General features: G+C 54.9%; 1 protein-coding gene across 1 annotated transcript in view; it reads right to left on the minus strand.

Annotated features, from left to right (window-relative positions):
- Positions 1-520: 520 nt before the first annotated feature.
- The window catches only part of LOC120857677, a 33,671-nt gene continuing 19,724 nt past the window's right edge, over positions 521-14,467 (minus strand). The window contains exons 4-7 of the mRNA XM_040233361.1: positions 3,828-3,977; positions 2,477-2,584; positions 1,679-1,796; positions 521-1,038 (exon numbers count right to left, since the gene is read on the minus strand). Of these exons, the coding sequence (XP_040089295.1) occupies positions 958-1,038; positions 1,679-1,796; positions 2,477-2,584; positions 3,828-3,977 (457 nt within the window). The 3' untranslated portion in view covers positions 521-957. The remainder of the gene's footprint in view (positions 1,039-1,678; positions 1,797-2,476; positions 2,585-3,827; positions 3,978-14,467) is intronic.

Genomic DNA, 14,467 nt, shown 5'->3' on the forward strand with positions numbered 1-14,467 from the left:
CCGGGGAATGGAATGGGGCTGGGGGAGCTGGAAGGTGGCGCACTCCAGCCCAGGGCTGGCACGAGGGGGTGGGGAGAGACAGCACCAGGGGAAAAAGGGCCCGCCTCTCAGGGTTTAGAAACTGCCCCGGGTCAGGTCTGGGGTGGGCTGAGCCCACAGGGTGGGGGCCTGGCTTCCTGCCCTGGGTGCCCCTGCCCAGCCCGCTCTGCACCTCGCGGGCGTGACGATCCCCAGCAGGGAGCCCTGGATGAACAGGCATGAGGAGGGCAGACGGCCCGATTGTAAGAGGCGCTGACAGCCGAAAGGAAGGTATCCCTAACGGCAGGCTTCAGGCACCAGGACATGAGGAGGCAGTAATCCAGCTCATGTAGGCCAAACAGCATGCCAGCCGTGAAAGGTGCAGGAAGGAGCTGGGAGCCGGGTGGTACCGCAGGCGCACTGGTGACCCGGAGCACGCCCTGCCTTCCCCACACCCCACCGGCAGGATGCAGCCCACTGACCCCCAGAGAGGACAGAGGCCGGCTGGAAACCAACATTTTATTGAGCTCTACTCGCCCCGCAGAAATCCATTCCAGCAGATTCCCTGTGTCACGGGCATCCCAGACACGGGGGTGTGACCAGCACTCCCCCCGCCACCCCCTGTTCAACCAACCCATGAGAGGGAGGCTCCGTCTCAGGACAGGCCACCGCAGAGCAGGCTGGGGCCGGGGGAGTGGGTCGTTAACCAGTAACGACCCCAGAGGTATAATAAATTCATTTCTCTTACAAAAAAAAAAAAACAGGAAAAAAAAAAACTAGTATGAACCTCAGTGTCCCAGCACTCAGAGTTTAAATTAAAAAAAAAAAAAAGCATCATCAGAAAACAGTTAAAAGACAACACCGCCAAAACAGGGCCACCGCCAGGGTGGTGGTCGAGGGGGAGGAGCCAGCCCCACCCCCACACGAGCAGCCGCTCGGTCAGTGGAGGCGGTACCCCCAGCTGAGCATCGCCACCACCAGCAGGGACAGCGCCAGCTCAGGCCACAGGCCGGGCGACACCTGTGGGATGAAGGTGGCAACAGGTGAGGACCTTCAGTCGGCAGGAGGCCCGCCCATTCAAGCCCCCGCCCTGCAGACGCAGGGAGCCAGCCAGGCGAGGGTGGGAACGGGGGTGGTGTGGGGAGTCGTCGGCTAACGTGGGGGCCGCAGGAAGAACTGGGGGGGTCTGGGACGGGGTGACCAGAAAGATGAGAAACACGGGAGGGGTAGGAGAGGACCGTGGCCCGGAGGGTGCAGCAGGAGAAGAGGCCGGCCCACTGGGGGCTGCTGGTCTGCCAGGAAAACCGGTGTGATATTGACAGAATGGACTGGGGCATTCAGGCCGCACTAACGGGGTGGGAAGGGGTGGGGTCCGGAAAGCTGCTCGTCGGGACAAGAGGCAACTGTGAGCAGCCGGTCTGCCTGATGAAGGCAATTCCTGGCAGAGGGGGAAAAACACAGCCCAGATGAGGAAGCAGATGCGTGCATCCAGCCCACGAACCACAGCCTCAAACCCAGAGGCCCCTGGGGACCAGGCAGCGGTAGAAGATGCAGGGAGCGGGCAAGACAAGACAGTCGGGAGTGACATCCGGGAGGGGGAGCCCCAAGCAGCCGCTTCAGAGCAGTCACCACTCACCGGATGGAAATCAAGGTCGCTTACCTGGTCCCTGAGAGTCAGGAAGCTCCAGAGCCTTCGGTTCTCCCTGAGGTTGGTGAAAGCCACCATAAAGCTTCTCAGAACATCCCTGAGCCCTACATGGCTGTAGGGGAAAAACAAGCTGCAAGACAGAAAAGGGGGCAGGGCCGTTACACAGGAGCAGGGGCAAGAGGTGGCCCCCAGGGACCGCTGGGGAGGAGAGGGCCTGTCCCCTCCCACCCACTGTCACCCGGCCCTCTGGTTCTAAATTCATCCCGTGGGGATCTGGACTTTCGTCCTGGGAGCTGGGCGACGCCCCACCGCTCATGGGCTCCCAGAGGCTGGTGCAGGAGGAGTCGCGTTCCGAGAGAGACCTGGGCCCCTCTAAGGCAGGCTGCTTCCCTGGACACCAAGACCCCCTGCCAGCTTGCATCCTAGTCTTCAGTAGTCATGGTTCTCTCTGGTCTCACCCGGGCAAGTCTGCGAGGCTCTGAGAACCCACAGGGAAGCTGGCAAATGCTGGCAGCTGAGTCTTCCTGCAAGGACCCCCACCCCCACGCAGAAGGCTCTGCCCATAACGCTGGGCAGAGAGCTCCATCCCGGCTCCCTGAGCACTTCCTGTCGTCTTCAGTCAAGACTCTCCTGGAAAGGGGCTATCTTGGCTTGAGGGGAGAGGGGAGAGGAGGGCACTGGGGTCTGCGGCCTGGGACAGCTCCAGGGACTAGAGGGCTCTGGGCTCCGGGCCGCCCCCAACACCGGGAGTGGAGCCGAGAGGGGCCAGCCCTGGTCTACGGGCGTGCTGGGCCCAGTGGGGCTTGTCACCTGTACATGGTCATCCAGAAGGGCTCAACGAACTGGGGCAGCAGCAACCTCAGCTCCATCTCGTCGGCAATGGAGGCCAACTGCATGGCCAGGTAGTGTGGACTGTCACTGTGGGGAGGCAAGGAAAGGGGCCTGGGGTGGTTGGGCTGGTGACCCCATGCCCCCAGACCCCCAGATCCACCAAGGTGGGGGCAGCAAGGTGGGGGCAGGGAACCCTCACATGCCCCCTCCTCTGGCTCCTACTTTGCTTCAGAAGAAGCCAGTGAGGTCCCATCCCCGGGGGAGGTCCCTGGAGCACAGATGCTGGACCCTGGGGAGGGGGCTGCCCTGGTGGAGCCTGCCCCCACCCCCCCACTTTGTGGGAGGGCAGGGAGGTACTCAATGCCTGTGACAACAATTAGCCTCCCTTCCCCTCCAAGGTAATCCGAGCACCCCAGAAAGTCCAGGGAGGCACCCTGGGACGTGTTTCCCAGCCCCTAATCCCGAACCCACCTCTGATGTCACCACCCCTTCTGAGAAAGGAGGGGCTACGTGGCCCTCCCCCACCCCTGACTCCCTGATGGAAATGGAGATGCTCACATTCACACTCTGGGCACCTGGGCCAGCTTCAGCCTTGCTTCCAGGGTGCTGCCCACATTCCAACCTGGTGACTTGGCTGGAAATTCCCCTGACTCCAAGTCCCTCCCAGCCTAGCCCCGGCCACCTGCCCAGTCTGGGCGGGGAGGTGGGGAGGAAAGGAGGGGGGACGGTGACGCTAGGGAGGGCCGGCAGGCAATCAGGTGGCAGGCTAAAGTCAGGACGACACCGCCCCCAACTCCATCTACACAGAGGGGAAGGGGGCAGGTTCCCAAGTCCCTCCATACCTAAGATTCCAACCAGCCCCAAGCCCACGCCCAAGGCCTAATGGCTAAGAGTTTTCCGAGGCCTGAAGCAGGAGGGAAGCCTCTAGAAGCCTGGCACTGATGCTGGGACAGTCTCCTCCTCCCTGCCTTGATCGCCAGGGTTGGGAACTGCATCTGAAGCCACCTCCTGCTGGTTCTCTAAAACCAAATCCATCTCTTATGAGACCTTGATGTGACTGTGATCAGAAGGGCCAGGAGGCACTCTGTCAAGGCCACGAGCTTGAGTCATTCTGATGGCCAGCACTGCAGGGTGGTCCTGGGACTGACTATGCTGGGTGCTCGGAGGGGTTCCTCTGTGAGCAGCTCCGCCCAGGGCGCTTGCCTCCGTGACCACGCCTGGGGAATTTCCACGCTGCAGCCCTGCCCAGAGAATGCAGAGGGCTCTGCTAACCACCTGCCACAGTCATTGACCAGGAATGAGGGTGGGCCGGGCCCAAGGCTACCCCTACCTGTAGGGGGAGATGGGGTGGACCTCCAAGATACTGGTCACGCCGGGAAGCCCCGAGTCTTGGTCATCCAGGAAGCCTGGGCCATGGTTTTGTAGGAAGGTGTACAAAAAGAGGTTCCTAGAGAGGGGTCTTGCTTGATACATTTCTTCTCTGGAAGAAAAAGACAAGGACTGGAGGCTCAGAAGTGTGCAATCTGGGGTATCACTTACTAGTCACCTTACCTCCACCCCGGCTCCTCCTAGCATGAATTCTGCTGTGCACCTCTGGGAGGGTCACCATGCCTCTCTGTTCTCTCTCATCCATCTCTCAGGGATTTGGAGATTTATAAGGGGTCTCGCCTTCTTCCTTTGTGAAAAGAGAATCAGGGACTTCTTCCCTGGCGGACCAGTGGTTAGGACTTGACACTTTTCACTGTCGTGGCCCAGGTTCAATTCTTGGTTGGGGAACTAAGATCCCGCAAGTCATATGGTGTGGCCCCCCCAAAAAAGAGAAAATCAGACTATAAATGCAAGGCTCTAATGCTATCCCCAAGAGGCCTATAGTCAAACAAAAAATCCCAAATGTCTGATGTCATAGAGGACTAAAGCTGGGCTCCATCCAGAGTGCCAATTCCTTGGATTCTGCCAGCTTCCTACTGCTACTGCCCCTAAGCAGAAAGAGGCAAATATCACAGGCTAAGCAAGGAAAAGTCACTCACAATCCCAACTCCCAGAGAGATAGTGTCAGTTTTTAAACACATGCACAGCACAGCACACACATTTTCAAAACCGGGATCACGCCTAGGGGTGGGGTTGGATGAACTGGGAGATTGGGATTGACATATATCAAAGCTGTGGTTTTTCCAATAGTCATGTATGGATGTGAGAGTTGGACCATAAAGAAGGCTGAGAGCCAAAGAACTGATGCTTTTGGACTGTGGTGCTGGAGCAGACTCTTGAGAGTCCCTTGGACAGCAAGGAGATCAACCAGTCCATTCTAAAGGAAATCAACCCTGGATGTTCATTGGAAGGACTGATGCTGAAACTGAAACTCCAATCCTTTGGCCACCTGATGTGAAGAACTGACTCACTGAAAAAGACCCTGATGCTGGGAAAGACTGAAAGCAGGGAAGAGAAGGGGACGACAGAGGATGAGAAGGTTGGATGGCATCACCGACTTAATGGACATGAGTTTGAGCAAACTCTGGGAGATGGTGAAGGACAAGGAAGCCTGGCGTGCTGCAGTCCATGGGGTCGAAAAGAGGTGGACACCACTTAGCGACTGAACAACAAAATGTATAAAACAGATAACTAATGAGAACCTTTAAAAAAAAATGGGATCACTCCTTCCGCAGTATTTTACAACCTCCTTTCTCCAGTTGACAGTCTCGCCTCTCCACTGCCCGGGCTCCTTGCTAATAGAACTAGCTTTCACTGGGGTGGCCCTGACATGTGCTCATCTACGCCAGTTCTAATACTTCTGTTCTCACTTTCCTGGGCATGCCTTGCAGCTAGTGGTGGGCCTGTAACCCACTTCTGGTCAAAGAGGTCTCAGTCTGAGCCGGGGGTTGAAGGGGAGCAGACACAGACTGGGCAGCTCTGTTTACATCATCAGGTGTGACAGCTGGTTAGGCCTATGACCGCGCTCACCAGAATTTACCCCATGCTGTATCAAACAGCCTTCGCTCCAGAACACAATGAAGAGCCAAAGGGCCCGAGTTCAAATCCCAGCTCTTCCACTCAGGAGCTGTGTGACACCACAGTTTTCTCATCGGCACACCCCCCCGGCCCACTAGGCTGCTGGGGGATGAAGGAACCTCCTTTAAGTGTCAAAACAGTTTTGAAAACATTGATCCATTTATTTGGCTCGGTGTTGGGTCTCAGTGTATCATGTGGGACCTTTCGTTCCGGTGCTCCGACTGTCTAGTTGTGACGCGCCCGTTTAGTTGCTCCAAGGTATGTGGAATCTTCGTTCTCCAACCAGGGTACGAACCTCCATCCCCTGCACTGCAAGGCAGATTCCTAACCGCTGGACCATCAGGGGCGTCCCAAGTACTGATACTCTGAGCACAGTCTGGTGGGGAGCAGCACTGTTATGACCTTGTACCTCAATCCATTATTCTTTCAATAACAATTGATGGTGGGGACTTCCCTGGAGTCCCGTGGCTAGGACTCTGTGCTTCCACTGCAGGGAGCACCAGTCCCACTGCTGGTCAGGGAACTAAGATCCCACATGCCATGGATGTGCCCCCCGCCAAATTAACTGTATCAACAGTCAACTGGTTTACACCCAGGCCTCCTGCTCCCCAGGCCAGGGTGGACCAATGTCCATTCCTGACTGCGGCTAAGAGGTACGCAAGCACAGGGACGCAGAGCCACACACAGAGCGCACGTGCTCTCAGCGCTAAAGGGCGACGGCCGGAAACACAGACAGGGCAGGGGCTCGTGGGCAGGCAGGTCAGTTTCCTGGGTCCTCCAGGTGCCGCCGGGCGAGTCTAGACAAGTCATTCTCAACAGTGCGAGCAAACTGCACGCAGAGATGGACATGCCATCATCTGACGGCGCACACAGGTGTCTGGGCGTCTGGGGCACCCTGGCCTTTGAGAAAGAAAGCGCACAAGGACAGCATTGTTCCACAGAGAATGCGTGGCCAGAGCCTGCATCAAAGGGAGCGGCCTGATTCAGTGTCCTGGGAGAGAAACAGTTCTACATCTGTTCCAGATGAAAGCGAGACGTGAAAGGCAGGTCGCGGGCGCTGGGGCTGCAGAGAGCTGACGTGTAAACACAGCCACGGGGGCCACAAAACAGCCCCAGTCTGACAGGTGCCACCCGCACCTGTCAGGACAGCCCCTTCCCCCGTGGGCTGAAGGGCGATGTCAGCTCAGACCTGGTGGGTGGAGCCAGGAGGTTGGCCCCTGGCACCCCAGGCGGGCTTCGGGGAATGGTGCAGCCACCTGCTGAGGGCGCCTGCAGGCAGAGTGTCAAAAGCAGGCTGCCCCCGCTGCCAGCGACCCCACCCCAACCCCGCTGCCAACCAGCAGGCCCGCCACACAGACAGGGAGGGTCCCGGGGACGTTTCTAAGACCCTAAAAGGCTGTTAGCAACACAGACACCCAGCGCAGGTGGCACTCTGGGTGCCTAAATCTTCACCCCTTCGTTCTGGGGTCTATCAGTTAAAAGCTATGGAGTGAGTCCAGATCCACCTGCCACACTGCCCAAGAGTAGATGATATAACTAGTGCGGTTTGAAGCCACTTCTGTAGCCAGGGATGACTCTTATCCCTTCCCCTTATGATTAGGAGTTGCTGAACCAGGGCCACAGACCCTGCTCCCAGGTCAACCCCCCTGGAAGGAGGGGCACTGATGCCATGGTCGGGGAGGCGAGTGGACTTGTTAGATTTATGGGGAAAAATGGTAAATGAGTCTTTTTCTTTGGGGCCTCCCTGGTGGCTCAGTGGTAAAGAACCTGCCCGCCAAAGCAGGAGACTCAGGGTTGATCCCTGGATGGGGAAGACACTCTGGAGGAAGAAATGGCCACCCACTCCAGTAGCCTTGCCTGGGAAATGCCATGGACAGAAAAGCTTGGCGGGCTACAGTCCATGGGGTCACAAAGAGTTGGACACAACTTCCTAAAGAATGATAACAACAAACTTCTTCTTTCTTTTTTGGGCCATGGAGTGTTAACCACTAGACTGCCCGGGAGTCCCATAAATGAGTCTTAACAAGCTAGATCAACACAGAAAAATCAAGAGCATTCCTACAAGACAACCTGAAAATATTGTAGACAGTAAATACAACTGTGGAAATATAAGGTTTCTGATCAGGAAATAAATGATTTTTTTTTTAATCTAAGAAAGGATACTTAAAATCTGTATGGACAAGAACTTCCCTGGTGATCCAGTGGTGGAGACTCCCAGCTTCCACTGCAGGGATCACGGGTTCCATTCCCTGGTTGGGTAATTAGGATCCCGCATACTGTGCAATGCAGGGGGAATGACCCCCCCAAAAAATGCCTTCATGGATAAATACAAATTCCATTAAAGGACTTAAAAGATCCAGATAAATAGAGACAGGTTTTAACATTAAACAGGTTCTAAGCCCAGTGAACTTGACCTTGTGTTCCAGCATTTCAGGAACTTGACCAGGAGCTCTCTGAGTGTCTATGCAAATGGCCATTTTCAAGGGAAAGCTGCCCCAGCCCTCATTTGCATCTGTCTCCCTGCTCCCTTAGCCCCTCACTCCCCCTTCAAGCCCCTCTGCATGGGGCTGTTCCCTTCCCAGAGATGGCTTGTGCTCCCACAGACACCTTTGCCCCACTGGTAAGGGGTCGCTAGGGGACTTCATTGGGCACGTGGCCTGAGCTTCACCTTGAGCCATTATCCCAACATCCCTCAGTTCCCAGCAGACATGCCTAGAATCCTTGGGCACCTTGGGTACCAAAGGATGAGGGTCCCTGAGTCCTATAGGACCAGTGCCTGACCTGGGACAGTGACGACTGGCAGCTCGGGCGTGAGGCCTAAACTGCGTGTGACCAGCTTCGAGGTGGCTGAGCATCATGAGTGGTGCCTCCTCAACTGGACTCAACGTCTAGGGGCAAGGCCTGCCCCTTCTGCACCTTCATGTGGGTCCCCAGACCCTTCTGGACCTCTCTGATCAGAGCTGGCTTGGGATAGACACCAGACTCTCCTCTTCCCTTGATCATCATCTGAGCCCTGCCCTGATGCTCCAGAACAGGTGGGGGGATGTTGAATTGACATCCTAACCAACCACTCACTTGCAGTGAGATTCCTTATCTGCTAAATAGGCATAATGGTCCCATGCTAATAGGGTTCCTTTTCCAGGCAAGAACCAGCACTAGAGACTTCCCTGAGGGTCCAGTGGCTAAGACTCTGCACTCCCAATGCAGGGGGCCCAGGTTCCCTGGTCAGGGGACTAAAGATTCCACATGCCACAAGTAAGACCCAGTGCAGCCAAATAAAGAATATTTTCTTTAAAAAGAACCAGCCCTGTCTTATAATCCTGGCTGATGTTTGGGTATCAGCTATGGTCAAGCACTGATTTAAGCCCTGTACGTGAATGAAAATGCTCACCACTTAACCCTGTATCTATTAAAAAGAGAAGTGAAGAAATTCAAGTCCTTAGCCTTCTTGCCCCAGTCAGTCAATGGTTCTGGCTGGTACTAAAGGAAGAGAATCAACAAGTAGACCTAGGCTGGCCTTGGGGCTCTAGATCCGAGCGAGAGGACAGTGTGGCCAAGAGTGGGGACAGGGGCCTTGCAGCAGCCCCCCAGAGCTGGTCCCTCCCAGCGGCCGCCTCCCTCCAGTGGAGGCTGAGGGTTGGGCCCGTCCCGTCTGGCGCATCTCCTGCTGGGGGCCTCCAATCTGACCTCCACGCAGCAGCCTCAGATCTGACCCCTCCACCTGCTCCATCGCTCCCCAGGCCCCTCAGGGGACACTACCAGGAGCTGCTTCTCCCCCTGGTCACCTCAGCCCTGCTGCCCCAATCCTAACCCAGCTCCCACCACACTAAACATGTCAGGCCTCCAGTCTTCGCCTGGGCAGTGCCGCTGGCCATTCTCGCTCTCCTCTGACACCCCTGTTGGCCCCCGCTGGGTGTCCTGGGGGACAACCCCTGTGCCCAGCTCCCTGACTCCTCAATGAGGACACCAGCAAGAGCCATTCCACGGGGGACAACCAGGAGCTGGGACTTCCCTAGTGGTCCAGGGGTTAGGACTCGGAGCTTACCCTGCAGGGGGCCCGGGATTCCATCCCTAGTTGGGGAGCTAAGATCCTGCAAGCCCTGCCTGTGGTGCAGCCAAACAAAAGTTAAAAAAAAAAAGGAACTGCCGTCACTATCGTTATTAATGCCTGCTTCCCAGCCCCCAGCACCGGGCAGACAAATGCTTGTTGAGTGACTAAACGGGGGGCGAAAGCTGACATCACTGCAGCTGCAGATCCAGGAACCTGGACTGGTTTCAAGCGTCTATTTTTTTTTCCCAGCGTATTTGCAAAGGAGGAGTTTAAAACTCTTCTTTGGTGTAAAGGAAGGCACACTCACGCAGGCGGCAGCCCACGCTCACCCTCCTACACACGCAGTGGAAACCCATTTTCCGCTGGATCTCAGGATGCAAATTGAACCTCACTGCCCCCACAGTCACGAGGACGCCTGCGGGGCTTGGAAGGAGGGGGCATCAGCTCTGGACCAGCCAGGCTGCAGTGTCACGGGCGTGCCTCTTCCACACACACCCTGGGATGGAAACAGCTGCCCCCGCCTTGTGGGGGTGTGAACCCTGAGTCGACCCCCAGCCCAACCTTCCCCATGTCCCTGAGGGCCTTGCAGCAAAGCAGGAACAGGTGAGGCCCCCTCTGGTAAGTGAGTCCTCTGGGCCAGGCTGGTGGATGCTCTGGACCCAGATGCAAAGCCCTGGCCCCCAGTCTTTGCCTTCGAGGGCCCCCACATACACATGGCCCCTCCAATGCCATGGCGTACAAAGTACTCAGTGCCCACAGCATCAAGCAGAAAAGCCCTGACTTGGACAGGACAGAGGCAGGTTCCTGTCCCAGCCCTGTCACTGCTGTGAGACCAGGAGCAGTCACCCAGCTCAAAGAGAGTTCTCCTGCACAGAAGCAGCACAGCCTCCAGGGTTACAAAGAACATCAAAAGATACAACGGTTGCCCATTTTCTGCCACCTCGCGGGAGCGGGAGGCTCCATAGCTGGTTAAGGAATCAACAGATCCAGAAGGGAGTGAGAGACCGCTAGTCCCTACTTCTCTGGGGGTCAGTTTGACAGTGTCTATCAAAGTCACAAGCGCACAAGCCCTTTGATTTCTAGAAATGTGTCCTCTGCGCAGGCCTGCATGTACCTGGCAGGTACCACTGCGCCAAGATCTTGAAGGCACGTGAACACAGCGGGGAACGCAGATTAACTCTGCTGGATTATTACTGTTCAGTGGCTAAGGTGTCTGACTCTTTGCCACCCCATGGCTCCTCTGCCAGGCTCCTTTGTCCTTCACTATCTCCCGGAGTTTGCTCAAATTCGTGTCCATTGAGTCGGTGATGCCATCCAACCATCTCATCTTGTCATCCCCTTCTGCTTTTGTCTTCTGTGCTGCACACATGTTAAAAAAAAAAAAAAAAAGACAAACACCTCTATCTGCACAGATCCATCTCCCAAAAGAGAAAGATCAGGAAAGAGGGGAAGGGGCCTCTCTGGCACAAAGGTAAGAAGGAGACTTAAATTTTTTTAACTCTATATGTTTCTATCTTCCTGAATGTTGGGGTTAGTCTCACTGATTCAAAAAATCGAGCAAAAATAATTGTTTCCAGTTCATCACCTGAGTTTTCGTTCTGAAAGGATGATGTTTGTCTGAAAGGGTGATGTTTGTCTTCAAGGTCTATTTCAGGAATCGAGCATCCAACCCGTCCCAGCCCCCACCCCACCCACGCCCTCCCCACCTGGCAGGGGAGGCCAGACTTAGGAACCTGCAGATGCCTGAAGCAGCTGGTCTCAGGTGGGCGGGACTCACTTCCCTTAAGTGATGGAGAAACAACGGGGTGGGGGGGGTAGGGGCGGGGGTGGGGCTGGGGGGGTGGGAGGGAGATGAGATGAAGGTAAGAGGAGGGAAAGGTATTTTAAGCAAAAGGCTGGAAATTCAGCGTAGGAGTTGGAAGCCAGCAGGGTGACAGCCCGCTCCAGTAGTCTTGCCTGGAGAATCCCCATGGACAGAGGAGCCTGGCGGCGCTATGGTGCACGGGATCACAGAGAGCCGGACATGGCTGAGCCACTGAGCACAGCTTGAAACAGGCTTTCTCAGCCCTACTACTGCACCAGCATCTCAGCCCTCTGCCCCGAAGCCTGGCGCAGGTGCTGCCCTGGGCCACCTTGAACCAGGTGCAGACACTGCAAGAGATCCAACCTCAGGACTGCCCTAGGAGTCCAGGGGCTAAGACTTCGAGCTCCCAGTGCAGAGGGCCTGGGTTCGATCAGGGAACCAGATCCCACTTGCCAAGACCCGGCGCAGCCAAATAAATAAGAATAAAATATATTAAACAAAAGAGAGAGTGAGAAAGCCAACTTGGCTTCTGGCTAGGGTGGCCTCGGGCAAAGGCTTGCCCTCTCTGGCCTGTAGTTTAAAGCTCAGTAACCCCACGCCCTTTTGATTTGCATCTACTGAGTCCAGCCTCCCTCGGGACCAACTAAGGGTTAGAACAGTGAAGGGCTGTGAGAGACTATTGGATGGATCTGGAAGGTGAAATAAAACCAGGAAGAAAAGGTACTTCTTTAAATCCTGAGCAATGGAGCCAGCTGAAGGAACAGATTTCTGACACTGGTGATGCAATAAGAAAACCGTAAAATCAGAGCCATATAAAGCTTGTACTGTTCTAGCTGTTTTAATCCGTCTCTTACATTGGTTTTTGTTTTCTAAACATTATTTTCCAAGCTACTATATATCTGGATTGCGGGACAATTTGTAAGATAAATACTTTTTTTTTTTTTTTTAAGAAATGTGCATTATTAAAAATGTTCAGGACTTCCCTGGTGGATAAGAAGCCGCCTGCCAATGCAAGGGGAAATGGGTTCGATTCCTGGTCTGGGAAGATCCTACATACCTCAGGGCATCTAAGCCCAAGCAACTCCAGTGCAGCCAAAAATTAACTTAAAACAATATTCTGAGTGGAGCTGAAACAAATAAAAACGAACAGTGAAGGGTTTGTCGCCCACTTAAGCAGAGGAGCTCCATGAAATCTGGCCCCAACTCCAGGACACATTCTTGGCCAGAACTGCTGTAAGATGACTGGGCTCCAGGTCCCCAGGGCCTGACCCAAGGATCTCAGGATGTCAGCGGAAAGAGTGATGCAAAACCAGTGCCCCCTTCTCCTCCCAACCTGGCAGGTTGACGGCCTCCGAAATGGAAGGAGGTGGGCCTCCACGTTTCATGGAAAGAAGTCAAGGTTAGCTGTGATTGACAGGAGCAAGACATGGAACCTGCCCTGAGCTGTGTTTACATCTCACTGGTTACACATTATTTATGAAGGAAAATGCTGAGCCAAGGGGCCCTGGGCTGCAGGCACACCTGGGTTCTGGTCCAGCTTGGCTGTGGTCCTCTGGACAAATTCCTTAGCCCCTGTGCTCAGTCGCTCAGTCGTGTCTGACTCTTTGCGACCCCCTGGACTGTAGCCCACCACGCTCCTCTGTCCATGGGATTTTCCAGACAAGAATACTGGATCCGGTTGCCATTTCCTCCTCCAGGGGGATCTTCCCAACCCAGGGATCCAATCTGCTTCTCTTTCGTCTCCTGCATTGGCAGGTGAATTCTTTACCACTGAGCCACCAGGAAATTCCCACACTACACTTGATCTTAGCCAAAAGCCCAGCTGGACCCCCTAATTCTTCACTCACTAAACAAGCACTGGGGACAGATTCTTTTCTGTTCTTTCCCACTCAAATATACATTAAAAAAAAAAAAAAAAAAGAGAAAGTGTAACAGATGAATAATTCTCTTGACAACTGATTTTGAAATTGGCTTTAAACCAGTCGGCTGAGGTCTGAAAGTTTTTGCCCCGCCCCAAATTCCTCTGTGGAAAACCTAATGCCCATGATGGAGAAAGGAGGGGAGGGCCCAGGGAGGCAAGGAGATCCCGAGGGCTCTGCTAATGGGTTAGGACTCTGCTAAACCAGGCCCAGGAGTGCTCCCTTCACATATTCCACTGGGGGCACAGGAAGTCTGTGGCACCCTGACCTTGGACTTCAAGCATCCAGAACAGTGAGAGAGAAGTATCTGTGGCTTATGAACCACCCAGACTACAGTGTTTGTTAGAATGCACACGTCATGAAGTGAGGAGGAACCGGGTGGGGGAATCACGGTGAGGAGACTTTGCAAGCCCAGTCCGGAGGGGGTCCCAGTGGACCTCGTCCCTGTTGCCCCCTGAAAGGGGCCCCGGGCTTCCCATCTCATTAGAAAAAGAGCGGCCATCAAGGTACTGCTTGGGCCTGCCACATACGTTTAGAAAGGCTGTATGTCACACAATAAACGCTCAAGAGGGTGTGGGGAAAGGGAGCCCCCCGACACTGTCGGTGGGAACGGAAACTGGTACAGCCACCATGCGTGGAGGCTCCTTAAAAAACTAGAAACAGAGCTACCATATGATCCAGCAACCCCACTCCTAGGCACACACCTGGGAAGGATGAAAACTCATATTCGCACTCGTGCTATTTACAATAGCCAGGACATGGAAACAATCCAAGTGCCCATCAACCGATGATTAGTTTAAGATGTGGTGTGTGTGTGTGTGTGTGTGTGTTGCTGTTGTTAAGTTGTGAAGTCATGTCCGAGTGGGTTGGGCTGCCATTACCTTCCCAGGGGATCTTCTCGAGTCAGGGATCCAGCCCCCACCTCCTGCATTGCAGGTGGATTCTTTTGCTGCTGAGCCACCTGAGAAGCCCCCCCACACACCTGGGAAATCCACCCCCAACACACACACACACATGAAATATTACTCAGTCATAATAAGAATGAGGGCTTCCCTGTGGCTCAGACAGTAAAGAATCTGCCTGCAATGCGGAGACCCAGATTCAATCACTGGGTTGGGAAGATCCCCTGGAGAAAGAATTGGCAACCCCCTCCAGCATTCTTGACTAGAGAATTCCATGGACAGAGGAGC

This window comes from Oryx dammah, unplaced genomic scaffold (assembly GCF_014754425.2).
Source record: "Oryx dammah isolate SB20612 unplaced genomic scaffold, SCBI_Odam_1.1 HiC_scaffold_29, whole genome shotgun sequence".
Taxonomy (NCBI): domain Eukaryota; kingdom Metazoa; phylum Chordata; class Mammalia; order Artiodactyla; family Bovidae; genus Oryx; species Oryx dammah.